At 30.1% G+C, this 22,726-nt stretch overlaps 2 protein-coding genes across 8 annotated transcripts in view; both read right to left on the reverse strand.

Annotated features, from left to right (window-relative positions):
- The window catches only part of LOC123008174 (chondroadherin-like protein), a 30,024-nt gene extending 21,814 nt beyond the window's left edge, over window positions 1–8,210 (reverse strand). The window contains exons 1-2 of one of the 2 annotated variants that reach the window (XM_044403856.1): window positions 8,083–8,187; window positions 3,223–3,320 (exon numbers count right to left, since the gene is read on the reverse strand). The gene's annotated coding sequence lies outside the window, so the exon portion shown is untranslated. Of the gene's footprint in view, window positions 1–3,222; window positions 3,321–8,082 lie in introns of both variants that reach the window. The other variant, XM_044403835.1, reaches the window with a different exon arrangement.
- Window positions 8,211–13,895: 5,685 nt separating this feature from the next.
- LOC123010284 (sodium- and chloride-dependent GABA transporter 2-like) lies at window positions 13,896–22,682 on the reverse strand. 6 transcript variants are annotated; one of them, XM_044407029.1, is made up of 12 exons: window positions 20,925–21,008; window positions 20,787–20,856; window positions 19,067–19,322; window positions 18,758–19,021; window positions 18,594–18,699; window positions 18,071–18,203; window positions 16,405–16,643; window positions 15,770–15,986; window positions 15,567–15,719; window positions 15,312–15,515; window positions 14,686–14,853; window positions 13,896–14,233 (listed from the first exon to the last, which is right to left on the reverse strand). In XM_044407029.1, exons 3-12 carry the CDS (start codon window positions 19,311–19,313, stop codon window positions 14,108–14,110), a joined length of 1,857 nt encoding a protein of 618 aa, XP_044262964.1. In that variant the 5' UTR covers window positions 19,314–19,322; window positions 20,787–20,856; window positions 20,925–21,008; the 3' UTR covers window positions 13,896–14,107. The 6 variants fall into 6 exon arrangements, with proteins under 6 accessions (XP_044262964.1, XP_044263004.1, XP_044262975.1 ...); XM_044407069.1 differs by lacking the exons at window positions 20,787–20,856; window positions 20,925–21,008 and adding an exon at window positions 22,662–22,682; XM_044407040.1 differs by lacking the exon at window positions 20,787–20,856 and having other exon boundaries at window positions 20,925–21,038.
- Between the last annotated feature and the right edge of the window lie 44 nt (window positions 22,683–22,726).

Below are 22,726 nucleotides of genomic sequence, written 5' to 3' on the forward strand. Positions count from 1 at the left end.
GTGTAATTTTTCTTTTTTTTCAAAACAAAATTCTGGGATAATTGATTATCTCAAAATACATTGTTGAATATTCTAACTCTGTTAATCAAGAAAAAAAAATCAAAATTCAGACAACTGAAGATATGATTATTTAAAAGTTTATAAGCAAAAACATAAACTATTGTAAGAAAAATAAATACCCACAAAATAAAAAAATAAAGCCCCGAAATGGAAGCTTAATATTTTGAAAACTTTAAGACAAATCAAGATTTTGGTCTCGAAAACAAGATAATTAATGACAAAAAAAAAGTTGAAACACAAATTGATTTTTTATCGTAAAGACACAACTATGAAGTTTTCCTAAAAAATACCCAAAATTATCCCTCCTAAACCTACCTTGCGCTTCATAACGTGCTTTTATATTAAACAACATGCAAAAGTAATAAAAGTTTTTCAATTTCAATAATGTGGTAAACTTCTGGAAATAGAAAGTTAAAAATGAAAACCACTTACAAGTGAATTTAGGACCAAAATGGGGTTAGTTTATCGCAAAAGTAAAATTAAATGAACGTTTTTCTCTGACTGCACAACTCAGGTAATTTTTATTTGTTTGACAAACACGAAAAGCTTATAAATATTGCACAAATAAATTAATTTAATTACTCTAACTATGAAGCTACTTTGTAGAGTGTAATTTATTGTTGGCATAAATTCCACAAGAAGTTCTAATCTCAAAGCATTATTAAACTCTTGGCATTTTTCTTCTCTCCCGTTTCATAAAAAAACTTATATAAAGTTTCCTGAAAGGGGATATTTCAGCAGGTGAAGATCATACCATACTCAGATAATGTGATTTAACATCGAATAAAAAAATTGCATAAGGAACAGAGAACAAACGTAAAACGTAATTGTTGAAGAAAATTCCCTACGATAAATCAAGAATGAGAACATGCAAGGTGAAGCGTGTAATCCAGGCAGAAACTCCGGTCGACCTCATTATAGCTAGACCTTCTTGACTCAGCAACAGGGCACAGAGTGTCCTTACGACGTCTCATTAAATCAAATGTATGCCTGCTACGTTATATGGGCCTCTGGATACTTAAGGTGTAATTAATCAAGAGTTTAATTTTACAAAGGGTGGAAAGTGCCACACAAAGAGAAAATGTTGCTTAAAATGTCCAAGGGGCAAAAGACATACTTAAAAACAAGGTTGTGCAAGAATTTTAAAACCATAGTGACTATAAGTAATGATTTTTTTTTGAAAGATATTGAATTCTCTTCAGTTTCTACCCTTGGAGAATATTTTATCAAAAGTAATCAAATTGAAATATTGTGATTCATATAACGATCTTACTTTCCATTCGCATTCGCCGGAGTAGTTTCATAAAAAGTAAAAATATACAGAGTTACTATAAATGAATCTTACAGTCGCCTCTAAATTTTTGTTTATTTTACTTTTAATAATATTTGGCGCTTTATACAGTCGAAAATTATTGACAGATATTAATTTAGGCAATATTTTGCGTCTGTGGCTGTTTATTTACCAATTTTGCGTTCAAATTGCGTTCCATTTTGTCACATGGAAATGAGAAGGTTAGTTACGTGATTCTTAGATTAATATACATAAATAATAAAATGTGAAAATAATTTCAAAATATCACAATAATAAAACAAACAAAATACCTAATTATAAATAGATTCAATAAATTGAGAAGCCGCAAATTTTCCCTTGTACTACGATGTTACAATCATTTACAATAACCTTGTATAATTCTAAAGAACTTTTTCAGTCAATCAATGAATCAATCTTTATAGACAGAGAATTCTTGTTTTCATGTGTGCTAAATTTAGCCGCAGAATTGTTTGTATTTTTACTATCAATTTTCTTCAAAAATTATTATAATATATTTCTTGAGCAGCCCTTTTATTTTTACGTTAGTGTATGTGTAAAATACACTGAAAAATTCTACTTTAAAACCAGTTTTTCAGTGTTTACATTACGTGATATTTACTTGATACTTATCACTGATAATATAATTGCTGACAATGTTTTCCTCCCCGACTGAAACGTGTCAGAACATGAATCCTCTAGATACATTAATCCAACCTATGTTGCACTCAATCTAATCGATGGATTGTTTAACTTCATATCAAAACTGATAAATCATTTATAGGAATCGAACTCGTATTCAATTTTTCGTATACAAAATTATGTTCACATTTGCAACATTTTTGAAATAGTTATACAAACTGTGTCAAAACCCCCCAGAAAAAAATTTCAAGTAAGATAAGATACCAGTAACATGGAAAAAATATTATCTGTCAAAAATTTTTGACATTTGACATTTTGTATGTCTATTTAATGATACTGATGATCTTGTGTATGTTTTTTCATAATTACTTACTAAAGGTACAAAAATTTTGCCAAAAAAAGCCACAAATAACATTAAACAGAGTTACAATTTAGCTTCCTTGTTTCCTCTTTTAATAGCCTATGGCAAAAAGCTTGGAAAATTATTTTTCCAACAGAAATAAATAGAGTCAAAGTGCAAAACACTCATAACGTCGAAATATTTATAGATAATTTTTTTTAACATTTTTTCTATGTTCCTGGTATCTTACCCTATATGGCATTTTTCTCTGGGACGCGAGTTCTGGCGCACTCTGTATAGACTTACATTAAGTTTTGACCAAATCTACGTAGTGTGTAAAATTACATGACAGTTTGTGTTTTTTATAGAAATAGAATAAATAAATAATAAATTAAAATATTACGGTAATAATAATATTACAGTAATTTTACAGTAAAACAAAATATTAGTAAAATAAATAACATAAAAATAATTGGCCCTACTTTAAAAAAATGCTTCAATCTATGAAAATGGCAGGCTTGTAGCTCACCATTTTTACAAAAAAATACGTGCAATTTTTAATCAAATTTCACTGTGAATGGTTTCATGATTTTAGTAATTGAAACGAAAAAATGACGAATTTTACAAAAAATGCCTTTAAAAAAAGTTTGTATTTTATAATTACATTGCGTGTAATTTTTTTGTTTTCGATTTGGCATGATTCTTTTAAGCCTCAGGCTTCTCTCTTTATTTAAAATGTAAATTTTCTACTCTCCAGCGGTAGAGGCCACAAAATAGAACGGAAAATCATGTTGACAAAGAACGTAATTATTCAAAATGCTCGAATTACGTGAAAACAATTTTTCAGTGTGCCTTCGATATAAACTCTCACCTCAAACGAAGTACTGTTTAAATGGAAAATTACAACTGTATCGTGTTGCTTTTATGACCTCGACGTTGTTCGGAAATCGATGGAGTGAGTGATGTTTCCTGTAATCAGAGGGAGCGAAATTTCAGCGGCGTGGAGGACGAAAAAGAAATTAATTTAAATTAATTACGTTGTTTTATAATTGAATCAATCATGTTTTGTTAAAAGAGGTAAGCTTGACAGTTTGTTATTCTGACCATACGTAAAAAAAAATTTCAAATCGTTATTACTGCTTATAAAAATTAATATTAAAACTATCGTGCTGTACGAGTGAAGTCTCTCGCAGATTCTGTAAATTATAGAGAGCTTACTTAGTTAATGTGTGTAATAATGCTAAGTTAGTAATTACCTCTGATTAATTATAATTAGCTAAAGCAAGAGCAAACATGCCAATTACAAGTTAAGTATAAACACGTTATAATTAAAACATTAAATCGTAATAAAAGAGTTTATTTCTCAAATAGTGTTACTTTATGATTAGGAATATCACAAGAAGTAGTAGTTTACACATATTTGATGTGCTTTTTTCTAAATTAGAAAACTCCAATTCAGGCGGAAGTTTGTATTTTTTAATAACAGACAAATATTAAATAGTCGGAAATCCAATGTTTGTAATGCTGTTTTGCATTTTTTATTAAATTTATTCGCTTGTAAAAATCTTCAATCTGTGTTCAGTTGTCATACATATTTATGCGAAATATAAGTTGTCTTGAGGGACCATTTAGGAGAAGGCGGTTTCTTTTCTACCTGAATCAAGAAAGCTAAATGAAAAAGCTGCAACATAAATCAAAGCGATATAACTTGTTGATTTCCTATCGGCGAAGTATTAAATTCTAGTAAAAAAGCAGTTATTGATAATAATTTGTTCTCTACAGCTTAATATAATGATTAATGAGGCACAAAATTATAATTGTGTAATTGCAAAACAGTAGCCTTTCTTTTGAAAACAAAGGAAAATCAATAAAAATGTTTTCACTATTTTTATACATATATTAAAAAGCGATCCCAACCACATCACTTTATCGGCTTTTTTTTCAATAACTTTTATAATTTAATTTTGGCGATTACACTATTGTAACAAAATTTCACATATTCAAAAGTTTCTTGGGGTGTTGATTGCTGAATATGAATTTGGAATCCCTTTTCTTTCATTGTTAATATTTTAGGAATTACTAAATTCTTGTTTTATTTTTTTAAGGTTGCTATAAAAATATTCTAAATATTTGGAGTATAATGATTTTGAACTGGAAATCAGCTTTAATAAATGAAAATTTGTGTTTTAACATGTTATAAATGAGATATTGAGGTAATTCCTGAAATGATAAAAAAAGATTACACAATAGAGAAAGACTGGAAAGAGAATTTATGAACAGGACAGTTGGGTGTAGGCATTGAGTTGATTATAGGTGTATTATTTCCGTATTTCTTATTTTACGCATACTGCGTCATCACAAACAATAGAAAGATCAAATTTTCGTAACATGAATATGGTATTCGATTATATGAAAAGATAAAACCAAAAGAAATTAATAGGTTTCCAGTTTAGATTCTACATAAAAGTAAAACAATTATATTTTCAGGACTTTCATTGCATATCTCACAAAATACCACCAATAGAATAAACTAAAATGTATTTCAAATTTACATTCGTTTCGTTGTGAATATATCGCCAATTAAAAATCTTTGGAAAAATGAGAAATAATAATTTTCAATTTTACTCCTTAGTTGTGGTTTTTATAATTTTATTTCTGATGTTTGCTGGAAAGTTTTCTATACCATCATTTTGTATAACACCCTGTATAAGGGGTAAGCTATTAGAGGAAAAAACAAACGTTTGGAAATTGACTCCATTATTCTGCTTTTATTTATCCATTATCCATTATCTATTATCCTGAATAATTAAACACAAAGCAAAATAGTTGCTCAACACAGATAAACGCAAAAAATCTATTGCAAACTCTAGTATTATTTATACAAAGTGTTTCACAATTTACCTGAAAAAACAAGAAATCGACTTTTGAAATGAAAGTCCAACAGAAAACAGAATAAAAGAATTAAAAATCAATTAGTCTCTGGTTGAAAAACCTGATAAAAATAAGGTGCAAAGTTCGTTTACTTTATTAAATACATATAAAAAAAGAATATTGAACTTTTAGTACTTTGTTCTCTATTTTCACGCTCTCTCCTACGAGTAGTATAAAAATTGGTATTGGCATATAACTGAAAACAGCTTTGAAACGACATTTGCGTTTTATGGAGCCTAGAACATTTTGCACTTTTGGCCATTTACAGGGTGTTTATCTAATATTGAATGTATTTATTACGAAAAACAGATGCTTTTAGTAATGTTACACAGCATATAATCTAATTTACATTCAAGATTTCCCACAGGCTTGTTAGAAGATATTACCTGCTGTCGTAGAAATTAATCTACGTAAATGAGATATAAAATCTGGTTTATAGTCCAAGCTTCATGGTACTTTTTAACGCTCTTAACGTAACTTTACGGGACTTTAACTCAAATTTTGCCAATTTAAAATCTTGACTTAACGAGAAATGCAAGGTGCATTTTGAATCCCTTAAATAATAAACACCCAGCGGGCTATAAAAACCAAACCGACTCTCCAGAATCGATAACTGCGATTAAAGTTGAAATCGATAGAGGTTAAACACAGATTCGAATGAAATCAGAGTTTTTGAATTTACGAGGACTATTTTTGAGGCTTATCCAGCAGAGTATAAATCGTGTACTTAATGCATAAATAGGTGATTAAATTAGGAAGCTTAAAAAGCCATCACAGACTCTCGTAAAATGTTTTAATTAGGCACAACAGAATCCCACTGTGAACCCTTTCCAGCTAGACTAATCGATGAAGGAATGTTACCATGTTGCATGATTACAACGTTTTATGCAACTAAAGAAGCAAGTTCAACTACACGTTGAGAGCTGAAATTGAGTTTGGACGGAACTGAGAGTCATAAACCACTTGTGGGTGGTCGTAATTTCCTAAGGATAAGAAATGGTCCGCCTCCTAACTAAATCAGGACGTTGGAGAAAATATAATACGTTCTGGTATTACACATTTGGGTTGGCAACTATTCCGCGGCACATTTCTATAAAAATTATGTCACTTTTTATTATCATTTTTTCTGTACGAAGCAGGAGTTTCTTAGCTCTAAATTTGTTCACTGAAACAAAAATTCTGTGTCCTCTTTTCCTTTTGTAAACTTGCAAATTGTTTGACAGTACTGTGTGATTTGTGTGTGTTTTATTAAAATTAAAATTGCTGAAATAGCATTCCGAAAAATAACAAGAATTAAACAATACCGAAATGCGCTTTTTAAGTCCTTTCAGTAACGTTCTTTACCAACAAACTTTCTGAAAAAACATCACACTTTTACAAAAAATTATTTCTAAAACTAAAATGTCACCCTAGATATCACCTAAAATCAACCCTTGTTTGATATCGATCATCATTATTATGTACATAACATACAGGGTGTTATGTAAATAGGCACAAATCTCGAGGAATTCTTCTTCCAAGCAAAACCGTTTTATACATAATGCAAGTTACAGCTTTTTGGATGTGACTAATCGAAGAAAAAATTTTACCTCAAAAATATGTAGACAATTATTCATAATTTACATGTAAAAATTAAAAATATTAATTTGAAATGTTTCACAACAAAAATAATTAAGTTAAAATTAACTACTCCTAGATTAATTAATAAAAATTATTCAAAATTTTCTTGATTTTGAACCAAATCAGCGGGTACCCGATTGAATATTTTTAATCCAGCTCAAAATTTCTTCAGAAATCAATTTGTTTATTAGAATTTACATTGGTAAACCTTTGTCTCTCCCAAATTGTCTTGACTCCTTTTGCCGTACTTCCAATCGTTTTGGCTCAATTCTAAGCCAGAAATCGAATTAAATAAATGTATTTCAACTTAATAAATGCTCAAATAACAGTTTTTGGCCAAAATAAAGTAATCTGAGTTATTTTCAATCCAATTTCGCTCGATTTTAACACAGAAGTAATTATGATTAAGTAAAAATTCGAAATCGATTCGAATGTTAAAATGTTGACGCCAAGACCAACAAGATTTATGGAGAATTTTTAAAAAACGCTTCGCTGATTTCACGCGTTATCCATATAGACTGGCTTTCTAAAACTGGAGTAAAGTTATTTTGAACGACAGAAATTTGTCAAAAATAAAAATGAAGAATTTTAATATTCACGTTATCTTTAAAATGTAATGTTAGTTGCTTAAAAAATTTGACAGGCTCATTATTATTCGTGGGACACCCTGTATACCAATGTAGAATTTTTTGAAGAGAAATATCCAAACTTATCAATATTATCCAGTTGTTGTCTTGCAAGTTTACACTAGAATAGAAATATCCCATCTGCAGGACTTAAATTTAAAAATCTAATTTTCCTTAAATGTAGGTCACACGCATTTTTTTCGTACTAATTCTTACTTTCTTATCTTTGTCATGTTACGGATGTATAAATTGAGTTATTCCCTAAGCCACAAACTTCGAACAGGTCAGAACACTTCATTGACCCAGCGATAATCTTTTTTTGTGCTATTATTTTCCATCAATCTAAATTACCTTACGTTATTGACAAAGCTCTTTCCTGTTGTTTATTCAACTTTTATAACAAAATGAAAAAGTTTGAAGATGATTTCCGCGGGAAAACCCTTTTAGTTTTATTCATTCTACACCTGAAGCTTTTGGGTTTCTTTCTCAGTTTTTTTAAATATTTTCACAAAAGGGAAAAATTTGTTGAGGAATGGTGATTTTTTTCAACTTACCAATTAAATTCCGTTTCAACAGCACACTCAAACAAAGACATGTCTCCACTCACGGCGGGCGCTAACTGAAGCTCGACGCCAGACCGACGTCGAGCGACGGTAGCGCCCGATCCGGGTGCGGAGACGCTTGCAAATGCGGCTGGGTCAATACCAGAATTTAGACTCACCTGTGAGCTTTTCATACTAGACGTGCGCTATAGGTGTACACCCACGCTTTGGATGCGAATCGACGGGCGTTATTTACACAAGAGCTTTAGCCTGTAGATTCGCCGGGCGTCATAATGCATGTTGTTAATAATCCAAGAGCTTGCTTCGCGACGCCCAGACGATGTGAATCATTTCCTCCACCCATATTTGTGTTTGATCGATTTTATTTAGAAAATCAACAGTTGAATTAGTTAAAACGACATTAGTGTGGACAAGATTCCTATTTCCTACCCAAAAACAACAAGTATTTTTCCTGTTTTTTTTTTCATAACTGAGCAAACACTTGTCTGAGAGCTTCAATTAGCACGACTTTTTATCGACATTTTACAAATATTGACTTACTTTTAGAATAGGAAGTAAGAATTGTGACATAAAGACGAGGGAGGGAACCCAAGTTTACTTTCTAACGATATAAAGTTCACGTTTCTTATGAGAAATTTTTAAGATTATAATTTAGCTTTGCTACTTGCTACTTGCTAAAAAAGTAAATAATTTTAGTTGAGAACGAAACGACGACAAAGTGGAAATAGATGAGATCGCAGATGCAGCCTGTGTAAATCTGATTCCATCAAATTCAAGAGAAAGGTGTGTAAATGAAGCTATACCTGAGAAATGTTTTCTCACTGTAATTTATTTATGATTTTTTTAATTGTGTGTTGATGGTAGTAAACGAGCAGCGAAGCACGAGTTTTATAAAAAAACAAGTTCCCACAAATGACTTATGAAAGTTTTTTATGCTGTTTCTTGTATATTGCGCGTTTTACGTACTTTTATAACATAAAAGTCAATTTTTAAAAATTTAGGAACTTTTGACCTAATTTCGATTTTCGATGTGTCAAGTCTCGAATATTTTTCAAAATTTTGTTGAAGTGCAAGTATTCCATGCAAACCACCTGAAATAAGAGAAATCGCTTAAAATGCTGCTGAAAATCACGATTACCAACTTCTAGAAAGTAAATTGTACTAGTCTATTTCAGCACTCGAATTGGTGTTGAAATGGCTCATTAAAGCATCGGTTTTGGTATCCAAATAAACTTTCTTTCAGACGCATATTGTGACACCGAAACTAAAATATAGGCAGTGATTATTTTTCTAGAAAAAGTATAATAATAATAAGAGTTGTGAATTTCTAAAAAGGAAAGTGCAAACCGAAAATTTTGAAAAAGATCTAAACGCTCGAAAACGGTTAAACTCGAGCTCCAGGGAAAAATTTCAAGTAAGATAAGATACCAGGAACATGAAGAAAATGTTAAAAAAATTCTATCTGTCAAAAAATTTTGAGATTTATTTTTTGACATTTGACATTTCTTAATGTCTGTTTAATGATACTGATGTTCTTGTATATGTTTTTTTTATACTTAATTATTGTGTAAAGGTACAAAAATTTTGACAATAAACGCCACAAATAACATTAAACAGAGTTACAATTTAAGATACAGCTTCCTTGTTTCCTCTTCTAATAGCCTGTAGCAAAAAAACTTGGAAAATTATTTTTCCAACAGAAATAAATAGAATCAAAGTGCAAACTTCAAACCCTCATAACTTTGAAATTTTTATAGATATTTTTTTTTAAATATTTTTTCCATGTTCCTGGTATCTTACCTTATATGGCATTTTTCTCTGGGGCGCGAGTTCTGGCGCACCTGTATATAGAGTTTTTTCTTACCTTGCATGTGATTTTTCTCTGAAGCGCGAGTTCTGGTGCACCCTGTATAATTTCTAATTTACTTGTAATTTCATTTAATTTATTTATAAGAAACACCGACAAAAATCTCATCAAAAACTTGAGTAATCGAAAAACACAGCTTTGATAGCCACTTCCGGTATAACCGGAGATACCGCCATCTAAAATAGTACGTATATACCAGGAACCAAGCGTTTTTTGCTTAAACTATATTTTTTTGATAAAGTAGTACACTAATAATTGATAAAGTACTAAGAATGTGTGCTTTGAGAAGAAATTTGTTCAACATTTTAATTGTTTTAATGGCAACCTACTTCAAAACTTTTTTTTACAAAAACTATGATCTAATAAGGATTACAACTGTCTCTGTTTTATTCAATTTTTATCGTAATAATTTTTTTATACAGTTGCGATTTAAAAAAAAACACTCAAAAACAAAACAAAATTAATTCTCATAACAAGATCACATTTTTATAGCACTTTAATTTTTATTAATTATTATTTTCTGTAGGTAAATGGAAAAAAAAACATTTGGTTCCAAACTTTTTGTTCACTTTATAATTTTTTAGATAGATATCATCAGAACAATACCTGTTATGTGCGGTTTAGAGAGAACATCCTGTATAAAATATACTTATCAAAAATAAATAGTTTAAAGCAAAAAACACTCACTAACGACTCACTCTGTATACTCATCTATTATATCACTATCATGTTATAGTACTTATCAGATATACTCAAAATTTTATTCAATAATTTTAATAAAGCACAAGCACCACTTTAGTGGTATTCAAATACTCCATATCTGCATGCACACATCTGCAGCTTAAAAACGAAGTGGAGGAAATAGAGCGAACGTGCAGTTCTTGTAAATTCCAAAAAGTAAAGACCTGAGAGTCCTGAGACCTCCCTTTCAATAAAGATGAATGCTTTTACATAACAAAAGCAGATTCGACTTTCCTATCGCATCTAGTTTAGATCAAATGTTCGTAACAAGTGATCTTTAGAATGACATATATATTCGTTGTTATTGCTTGTAATTCTAATACTTTTATTGGCTTAAATAATGAAATTTATGCTTAATTAAAAATTCAGGGATTACATTTTCTATAGGCCATTTAGTGCACTTTACAGTTTCAGTTTCAACTTAATATTTCGTGAACTTTCAATTAAAGTTAATGAAGCCATGGTTTCAAATTTAGTTAATAAAGCAAAATATCTGATTTAATTATACCTATGCGATGATACACGTATAATTTTGAATTTTAATTATTATCACATAAAATTTGTAAATTAAATTTCGGCCTGCGCTCGCTGACTAGCTGACTTTGTTCAGTAGTTTCCCAATTTGCCAACATTGAATTACGAGGGAGGTGTGTTGAGTGAACAAGTTTCAAAGCAACCGATAAGAGCTGCTCACATATCAAAGCGCGACGGCGACGTTGCAAAAGGATCATTTAACATACCTACACAGGATTTAGTCAACTTTGTGACAGAGTATTATGGAAGTTGAACTTGAACTGGCAACTCAATTCATTTTACCTAAAATAATCCATCTTAAAATAAAGTTTAATTTAAATTTACCACCTAATGGCGATAGATGTCCGCAGTGGAAACAACACAAGGCAAGAAAACTTTTAAAACCGTTTCACTATCAAATTAACTTTACTAAAGTTAGCTTAACTTACTTGCAAACTTCAAAGTCAATTATTTTGTTTTCGATTCCTTAATACGATTTTAAATAGGACATGTGTAAATTGGACGAATTTTGGTTAATTTTAATTAAATGTTATACTCCGAAAAAATATTTCTTTTAAATAGGGATGAATTAGGTCTTTTAGCAATAAAAAAAGTTAGTTTTACATGAACTTTTGTAAGACAAGCCTTACGTCTGAGGTATTATATAAACAGGAATACAATCTAACCCAGTAATCGATAAGCGAAGAGAATTGTTAAAACAAACAGGATAATACAATTTCCAGGAGTCACATACAAGCCTGACTAATCAAGATAAATAGCAACTAGCAAACCGATTAATCAAATAAAGTCGTCCTTTGGACAAGACTGCAATTTGTTATTAGATTATCGAAGATAGAAAAAATATTTTTCTTATAATTAAATAAGTTACTAAGCTTATTCGTACTATTAACATTGGGTAAAATCGATTCCCTTTTCATTTCAATCGCATCATGCTTATAGAATGAAACTCCAACTTAAATTCACCAAAGAAGCAATTTATGTTGAAAAGCACAATGAATAATGAATGGCTTCAAAAGATATCTGATATTATAACAGCACACAAAATGGTTATCTAAGCGAAAATATGGAATCAGTACCTGTCGATATTATGGAAATACCCTAACAAAATGTATTTTTTTTAATTAAAACACTGTATTCCAGTGTCTCGTATTACAACAGCAATTTCTTGCTGCCATAATGGTTTCAATGTTATAAACTTAATTATAGTTACGTGAGCAAAAAGTATGGAACCAGGCGTTTTTAAAAAATCATTTGCATTTAGAAAACGATAATTAATAAAAATTAGAGTGCCATACAAGCTGTTCCGGCAGTATTGGGAGTTCTAACAGTGATATTTATCTAAAATTTTGATTATAGCCATAATCGTTTAGATCCTGCTCAATGAAAATATTTTCAAGATGGCGGCACTTTTTGTTACACCGGAAATGGATATTAACTTCGTTATTTTAATTAGAAAGGTGTTTTTATTGCGTTTTTGGATTACCTACTCAAGTGATTTTGAGAGAGTTTTCATTAGCCTTCCCGATATCTAAGTTTAACCGTTTTCGAAATATCTAGACATTTTTAATTTTTTTTGGATTTGATTCTTCCTATTCAAAAATCGATAACTCTACGATTTTTTATTATGTTGAAACCGTATTTAGGTATACGAAAGAAAAAGGTTAGTTTTTTTTTTTTGGTGTATTCATAATTGGAAAAATAATTAACAAACCGTGAAAAAGTAAAGTTACGTTTAGGAAACTTCAAATACCCTTAACTCAATTTTTTTTAATGAAACACCTCAATTTTTTCTTTACTAAATGGAGAGGAACTTAGTTCTACTTTGATCTGTATTCCCTATCCCTATGTTTGATAGTTTTCAAGTTATAGTAACTTCTTTTGATATTGTGAGAAATTCATTAGCCATAGCTAAATTAGCATAGGTTGTCATTGAAATAAGAAAAAAATAGAACATCAAAGTTATTTAAATTTAGATTAAATAAATAAATTTAGTTTGTATTTACGAAAAGATTAACTCAGTTATGAAAAAAAACTTGGCGAAATATTTCCATGACAAACTATGCGAAAACTACCATGGATAGTAATATTGTAAAAAAAAACTTAGAAATTATTAAATTTAGTTATAGGGAATGTTGATACAGATCGATGCAGAATTAAATTCTCTTTCATTTAGTGAAGAAAAAATTGGGATCTTCCATTTGAAAAAAATCAGTTACGGGTATTTGAAGTTTCCCAAACGTAACCTTAAATTTTGGAGGTTTCAAATAAGCCTTAATATTTCAAAAACGCAATGAAAACATAACTTTCTATTTAAAATAACGAAGTTGATACCAATTTTCGGTGTAGCCGGAAGTGCTGTCATCTTGAACACATTTTCATTGAGCAGGATCTTTTTTTCAAAGTGGCAATTTATATGATTTTTTTTTAAAGTGAATAATATGATGTAGTTTGTTGTAATCCTTTGATATAGCTGTTGAAAAAAAAAGGTTTATAGTGGGTTGCCATTTGAAAAAATTAAAAATTTTGCAAAACTCCAGATTAGTTTTTTCAAAAAACTAATAGTTTAAGCAAAAAATATTTTCTGTGCAGTTCAGAAACAAAAATGTTTGACTTTATACTAAAATTTGGAGAGATAGGAATAAAAAAATTCTCTCATTGGATTAATACTTTATTCGTTTCTATAGCAGAGTTTAATTCCTCGATGCCCGTCACTTTGAGATATGTAGGTAGGTATGCCAACAATTAAAATTTTTTGCACAAACAAATTTATCTCTGTTTTTAATTTTTACAATTGAATTAGTTAACATGACTGACTGACAGCATATTTAATTGCTTAAATGTCCGTGAATATAAAACGTCACAAAACCACTAAGCTTAAATAATCGACTGACTAGGTGAAATCAGCCCTATGTTGCTCTCAGTAATAGGCAGACCGGTTCTCTTGTCACAAACTGCTATTTTTCTTTGTTTAATCATGGGTTGAACACCTGCTTTTAGATTCTGTGAAAAAATAAAACAGCTTGTGCATTCTCATAAATAGTATATTACACACCGAGGTGGAAAGTGTTTCATTTCTGTGGCGAGGTTAACTTTATCTCGAGAAAAAATGAAACTTTCCACCGGGGTTTGTATACAATTTTATTCACAACCGCATATTTAATTTTCAAAAAAATTTTTCTTTTCAATTTCAAAAAGTTTGATTCATCCACCGAATCAGCCAACCGTTTTCGTCATCATGGCAACAAACATAACAAACGGTTTGTGCTAGATGTGTGAGGCACTTTTTGCTCATTAGTCTTCAAATCTATTGAAATGGTGGATTAATTGTGACAAAAGTGAGATTAGAAAACGATGCAGTAATAGAAGGTCAGTAATGAGACACTTTCCCACCATCGTCAACGTTTGAAATGTCAACATTACATATACGGTTGCGAATAAAATAGGTTTCTCACCTCGAAAATAGTTCCTGGGCCTGACACTATGTAATATATAGCATATAAAGGTATCCAAACCATTGACGATAAGCTCAATCCAAACCCAATATATTCCGCCCATTTTGGGTATTTGTAAGTATCGTAAGTAACGTTTGTATATTCAATACAGTGTCCAGTAAAGATTACCTGCATTGTAAAAACAGTTTTTTTTTGCAATTGAACTGCTGAGAGGCTAAATGATGGTACTACTGTGGATTTCATCGTGAAACCTGAGTAATGTGGTTACAAAACTTAAAATAAATTACCAATATACCAATGAAGACATTTTTGAAAACAAAAAGTGACTAACTTCAGAAGCAATTTTCTTATTTTTTTGTATTATCTTTACTCCAACATTACTTCTTTTTCTTGTCTTTCAGCTTTTTTCTTTTTTGGTTCTCTCTTTTAACAACTTGTTTTCTTAAAATATTTTTTCTCTTAGTTTTCGACACTGTAACACTTTTTATTAAATCAATTTTTTCAGAATTTTTTTCTTTTCTTATAAATAATATTTTGTTGAATTTTTTTATATTTTTGTGATATATTTTTAAAAACTCTGTTTTAGGATTGGCCGCAGTAATACCATCACTTGCCCTAGGCCTTACAATCATAATTAGAGGACCGCAATATTTCCAACAAATAGTCCAATATTTATTGGGCTCGACTCCCACCATCTGCTTGATACAATCATTGATTTTATCAACTCCAAAAATCCATGAAATTCCTAGTGATTGGAAGAAACACACCCATAGCAAAGATATTCCGCTTGCTGAGTAATAATCCATCAACTGGAAAATATACATTCCTCCCTAAAACCTACTGAAGTAAAAAGCGAACCAAAATCATAAATTGGCTATTACGTTGGTCACCATTGGAATTCCTAAAAGAAACATTAACAAGGAGACAATCACGGTTAATCGACTTCGATGCGGTCTTAACTGCTCCGACCAATTATCCACAATTCCGGTGATGAAAGCTTCAACTAAGCAAAATTCGCTGTCAATACCCAAAATCTATAAACAGAGTTTTAAACTCTTTGTAAACGGGAAACGGTAAATCTTACCACAAGCATAATAAAAAAAGTGGCTGCCCAAAAAGGTGCTCCAGGGATTTTGAGAACCACTTCAGGATAAGTAAGAAAGACTAATCCTGGGCCGGTTTTGACGACGTGTCCCACGTCTACGTTCTGCTCGGCAGCAATGTAACCAAGAATCGAAAATGTCACAACCCCAGCTAATAAGGAAGTCAGAGTGTTTATGACGCATGTAATCAAAGAATCTCTGAAAGATTCCGAATGAGTATCATTGAAAACCTGGTACGGCAGATTAACATCATTATTACACTGGAATCATATATAAATACGTATTTTCGATATGTGTACTTTGTAAAAATTGTCTGAAAACTTGCTGACATGGGAATTTGGTGGTTATTTTTACCCATAGGAAATCAATATGGCTTATTACAACTTTTCTGTATTTTTTTGTGTTTTTGATTCAGTATTAAGACAACATATTTTAAATGGTGAAAAACCACCAACAACAAGATTACAATTACATACTGATCAAAATGCAAAAAAATTCGTGTAAAAGGAATAAATTACATGCCTAAATAAAATTTATTATTTGCCGGGTCAAAGACATGAATTTTTAAATTTTTGCTAAATTATTATTTTTGCTGATTACACTAAACAACACTTACTTGTAACAGTTATGATGGAACTTGTTATAGGAGCCCAAAGCCGGCAAGGCTCCACAACCTATACTATATGCAAAAAATATTTGCGTAGCACCATCCATCCAAGGCCCAGGTGTTAGTAATTTTTCCCATCTGGGCATTATAAAGTAAAAAAGCCCGTCACTGGCCCCTTTTAAAGTTACAGCACGTCCCAGAAGAATCAGGAGGACGACGTATGGAAATAAAGCCGTAAACCAAATTATCTGCAATATTTCAGTATCAACAGCATTACGAATTTATGCAAAATTTCATACATCTACATTAATCATTGGCAACACTATTTTATGGTTTAAAGAAAATTAACAAAGACCAAAAATTTATTAAAATACACTTGCAAATAATTTTATCCGTAAACGTGACAAAAGTGACCACTTTTATAATTAAGTGTTATGTAAAAGTTTCAGCCATGGAGTAAAAATTAAGATACTTTTGCGCCTAAGCGTTTTTACTTTTACTATGAGATTATTGACATTTACCAATGCTGTATCTTTCTTGCCTCTTTCACTGCTTCGACAATTTCTGGAGAAGTATATTGTAGATCATCAATAATCGACATTTTGCGCTACTAACTGCACTAGTCATCCCCTAGTTAAATTAACACTTTTGAATATCTCAACACAAATTCCGATACTGACGCGTGATGTTTCTTTATTATTTATTTGAAGTAAAAGTGAGTTTATATGGTTGAGCTGAATTATTTGCCTCACTACGTTCGCAAAATAAATTTGAGCTTTTACTCCTAATAACATAATTATTTTTAAACACGAACGAACATAGAGAAATAAAGAACGGATGAACTGAAAGTAAAAACTTTATACTTTGTTATAAAATAAAGAAGGATTAAGAAATTTAATCATTTTTTTATTTAAGAAAAGTATAACAATAATTTGTTTTTAAACTTTACTAACTTTTAACTTTGTCGGTTCTCTATTTATTGATTTCAATTCAATATAGTCCCTAAGGGCAGAACAGGACGTAGACACAATGCAAAGCAGGTTTTGCAATATAAATACCTACTAATAAATAACTTTTTCTCAAAAATGAGACAACCTGTAGGCAAAGAAATTATGTTTTCAGGAGTTAACTCGTTTTTTTTTCTAGCCAAAACAAAATATTTTTTGTTTGTTTTGACAATAAATTTTACAATAACGTACTAGTTGACCGCTGGACCAAATGCATTCTAAAACAAAGAGTATATACAGGGTGTTTTCTTAATATTGCAAAAAATTGCAACCACAAATTCTATGTCGAAAAATAACGCACTAATAAAAAAATAAAAATTGAAATGAGAAAAATAAATTATTCATTGATGTGCCCGCCACTGACAAGAGTAAAAATAAAGCAATTGCCAGAAAATACGCGCTTTTATTGGCTCACAAAGCCTGTTAAATTTTATAAAAATAAGTGGTTTCAGAAGAACTAATGAATTTTAATGTTTATCAAGAAACTTTATCACCCTGTATATTTTGTTATTAAATAAAGACTTACAAGTACGGATAAATTAATACTGATTCACCCTTGTACTACATAGATCATGATATTAAAGTAAAATAAAACAATAAAAACCAACTTAACTTAACACAAATACATTTATGCACATGGTGCTGCAAATTCAGACTTTTCTCATTACCTTTCCACTTTGGTGCAGTCCTTTCCTTATAATAACATAAACTATTATCCAGCCAAGTGCTAAACAGACAAACAGACCCCACTGTATTCCACCAATATCTTCGATTCCCGAAGAAATCCCAAGGACACGACGCCTGAAAAATAATATTATTAACCCTTTATTATCAAAACCTCAAACTACATGATCCTTGCTAATGAAAGAAAGAACATAAAGAAAGACAATAATTAATTGTAACTGGAGTGGTGCCAAGAAATCTAAAAGAAAATATTAGAATTTTAAAGTTGTGTTCACAAATCAGGTTTTAGTTTGTTTTTTTTTCCATTTGGCTTCAATTATTACAAAAACCTCTTATTTTTAGAATTTCATCAAAAACCGATGTGAAAACTTGCAAAATCAGGTCCTCAATAAATCGCTTTGTTTTTTATCTTTGAAATCAACATTAAAGGACACAGTCTTCAAAAGTTTTGAACTACATAGCACATTTTTCAGTCAAATAACATGATTGTAAAAACTTGAGACTTACTCAAAATATTCTTCAACAGAAGTGGAAAATTTGCTGGAATTGAAGTTTAAATTCGACGTGGAATTATTTACAGAAGAAAAACATTCTGCGGTGTTCCACCAGTTATCTAAAGCATATAATTTATAATCAATGAGGGTCTAAGAGAGTTAGCCATTGGTTATTACCACAACCAGACCATGGTAAAACTGGTAAATACGAAAACATACTCATTAAGTAAAAAATTGTCCATGATATAATAATACAATAGTAAACATCTAATAGGAACACTATGGTCATAGCTGCATAGCCTACACCCTTTAATATAGGGCAGAGTTGTCCTACAAAAGTCATTCCTCCTGATCCTAAATACTGTCCGATTGCCACTTCTTGAAAAAACATCGGTATTCCACACACAATCATTGCAATGGTATAAGTAACTATAAAAGCTCCTGAAAACGCAAGATATTGAGTGTTTTATTAATGTTTTTTTTTACCTCCGCCGTTTTTGTAACACAAATAAGGAAACCTCCATACGTTCCCTAAACCGACAGACAAGCTAATACAAGAAAAAAGAAAGTCGAGTTTATTTCCCCAGCCGCCTCTGTCCCGGTCGTTGTCTTGGGCCTGCTTATAGGTTACCAACTTCCTCTCTTGCATATTGTTTTCAAGCATTTTAATTTTCATAAATAGTTCCTTTTCGGACGGCATTGCTTCAATTTCGCTGCCCCATTCGTTTGACATTACTGAAAACTTCTGAAATTGTGAGAATTTCAGACACTACACAGGGTGACTGATGAAACATCTTTTCTAGGTGTCTTGCTTATTTTTTATTTGGTTTATAAATCATGTAACATTTCCGAATACAAGAGTTGTAGCAGAAATTAAAAGAAAATGAAAAAAAATCTCTTCATTCGAAAGTTTACATTGCTACAATCTCTGGCATTTGAAACAAGTAAATTTTGTCAAAAAAATTAAACAAAAGTGTTATTTACGATACTTTTTTTAACTTAGATTTTTAAAAACAAAATAATAAAATTGTTAACTTTAGAGATCATATTATCTTTTTACATTTTTTTGGTCAAGTTCAAGGCTAAATGTAATTTATTTGGCGAGTAAAACTATTTTTTTCTCTCATAAAGTCTGTTGAGTTATTTTAGTCTGTTGCAAATCAATGCATGGTATGAAAATTCTAAAGAGACAAAAATAAAAATACTGGAGAATCAAAATTTTCGCTACTCTAAGAATAAAGTACAAACTTTAATAAACCTACGATATTTTTTTCAGCGCATTACAATCAAAAAATTATTATTATAGCTTTCGAGATAATATTTCTCGTACTTTCTTCTTGGTAGTCGTAAGAAATCTTTTTTTTATTTAAAACTAAACAAAATTGACCAATACGAATTTATCTTAATAACAGCACCTCAAGGCAGATTTTTTGTTACAATTATTCACAATCATACACAGGGTGTATGGTCGATACGATTGGGGTGTCATTTATTTTGTCCCTGACTGTACGTCAGTAAGAGCATGAAACTGGATTCAATTATTGAAATGATAGTTAAAATGAATCAACTGTGATTATCTTTTATAAATAACTAGTCTGTCAATTAAAATCGATTTAAACAATTTCTCTGTATTTGTAATGAAACACACATGTCCACGACAAAGGTCATTCCCATATTATTAAAATAGATAAGTACATTACTTTGAAACTAATGAATTTTCATTAATTTACTCGTAAAAACTATAATCAGAAAATAAATTTTGGTTTAGATTCAGTGGTCAATACTTTCACTTTTTATTTAAATTTAGAATGGTTTTAATGAACTTCAAAAATAACACAAAAATAGCATTTTTGGCATGGTAGCATGCCAAAAAATTTATTTGATTTCTAATATACCCCCAAGTTTGTTTAAAAATAATTTCGATTGTGTTACACAAAAAGAATGCCGTAAAAATAATTGCATTGGCTACTGCAACAATAGTGATATAAGTATACATATTATTATTCTGACTTTTACAAGGAAATGTTTCTAAAATCAATTAATTAAAGTATTTGTTTTACAAGAAACAGCAAAAAATGTTTCACAACTGCTAAATTCTTGTAAATCTCTAAAGCAAAGCAACTAAAAAATGTGACATGAAAATTTTGTATTTCAATATTTGAATCCTATTAATTATTAATTAACAATTATTAACTTTAGAACTCACCTGCAATGTAAGGATGTCAAACTGAATAGCTGAATATTATTAAGATTTTTTTCCAAAGATAAATCTTGATCTGGTATTATTTATTATTATTAAATAGAAATAATAATGTTATCGAAATTAAATAGAGAAACTTCTTACCTAAAATTTGAACTTGAATTCCACCAATTTGAATGAAACTACACGTTTCTGGCGGGGGGCGCCTTGATTTTATATTGTTGTCTTTGAGCGCGTTGTCTGCGCAATGCGATTTGCTACTGAACTAAATGTAAAAGAACGCTACCAAAAGCTATTAATACCATTAGTGAGGTATTACAGTTTGCAACTTTTCGATTCAATACAATTAAAGCAGAAAAAGCCACCAGACCACATCTGGCAAAATTTTAATAATAAAAATAGAAAGGAGAGAGAGTTTTTTGGAACTAAAACTAAATTAAGAAGTTTTATTCGAAATAGAAGTTTCGAAATTCGAAATTTCACACCAAAACGATCACTTTCAAATCCCATTGTTTCCGATTTTCTAAATTTATTGACCGTTTTTTATTTTTTCAATTTATGTTGAAAAAAGAGGTATGTACAAAATTAAGCACATTGTACCAAAAAAAAAATATCTTAAGAACAAATCAACATATTTAAACGATTTTTTTTAATAAAAGGTACACTACGGACGTGGTAATAGACGTATTCTTCTTTTTAACAAATAATTTAATAATATATATTGTTTAAACTAAAACTTGTAAATTCTCAAAAAATGTATGTTGCTAGACTAAAACGACCTTTTAAAGAATCGCAATGTTTTTAAAAATGTCAATGGAATACGTTACCAGATGAACAAACAGTATAGAATCAAACGTATTTTGCTTAAAATATTATTTTTTTGACTCTGCCAACGAAAACTATAGTAACTCATATTTTTTTTTTAAGTTACGATGACTCATGTAGGGCCCAAAATACAAAAACAATGAGAAAAATTTTCTTTGAATAAGCAATTATTTGAGAAATTTAGACCCTCAGCAATTTTCAATAATATTAAACAGCTCTTGATTTTTTATTAACAATCAAAGATTCAATGCAATTTTTCTCTGTAACTGTAATTTTTGTGTTACTATAGTTTTCTTTGGGAGAGTCGAATTGATCAAAAATGAATAAAACTTTTTGAATTATTTCATAAGATTATGACCTCAGATAAAGATTACAAGTGTTTACATTTTTTTCAATTTTTATCTAAAACAATTTTGCCATTTTGAGGATAAAAATTGCATAACTCAAAAACAAAACAAAAATATTCCCAAAGTGAGATCACATTTCTTATAACACTTTAATTACTATGATGACAAATGAAAAAAAAAACGCTTTAAAATGCATTTAAACACTCTAGTGTAGTAGGTAGTTATATGATCTACAAAAATAAAAAATAGGGTGTTCCATTTCAATTTTTTTAAGTTATTTATTTTTTAACAAACATCCACATTTTTTTTTAATTTTTCGACTGCAATACGTTAAAAAAATTGTAGTCTTAAACGTCGTACTTTCCTCTTTGCAATGGTATTTTTTTTTTCTAACTGTCTTAACTTTCGTCTAATAATTTTTTAAAAATAGGATGTTTTCACCAAAAACAACAACTTAATTCAAAAACTAAGCAAAATCGACTAATAAAAGTTTAGCGTAAAAATATTGAAATTAAAAGCTACATTCAAAAATGCCAAGAAACATACATATGTTGTTTCATTTAAAAAAACATAAGTTTGTATTGTAACTTATTTTTGGGCCATCCTGTATAATAACAGAAGACCGGGGCTGAGATGAAGAACCCTGCACGCAACTTTTCAAAAAACATCTTCTATGCACATTTTGTTGTTTCATTGGCGAAAAACTGACCTTCCTCACTTGCACGTGTGTCAGCACATGCCTGCGACCTTGTCCGCTTGTCCCTGATGTCTATT

Source organism: Tribolium madens, unplaced genomic scaffold (genome assembly GCF_015345945.1).
Source record: "Tribolium madens isolate multiple individuals breed KSU strain unplaced genomic scaffold, Tmad_KSU_1.1 Scaffold_19;HRSCAF=116;Tcas5.2_LG9, whole genome shotgun sequence".
Taxonomy (NCBI): domain Eukaryota; kingdom Metazoa; phylum Arthropoda; class Insecta; order Coleoptera; family Tenebrionidae; genus Tribolium; species Tribolium madens.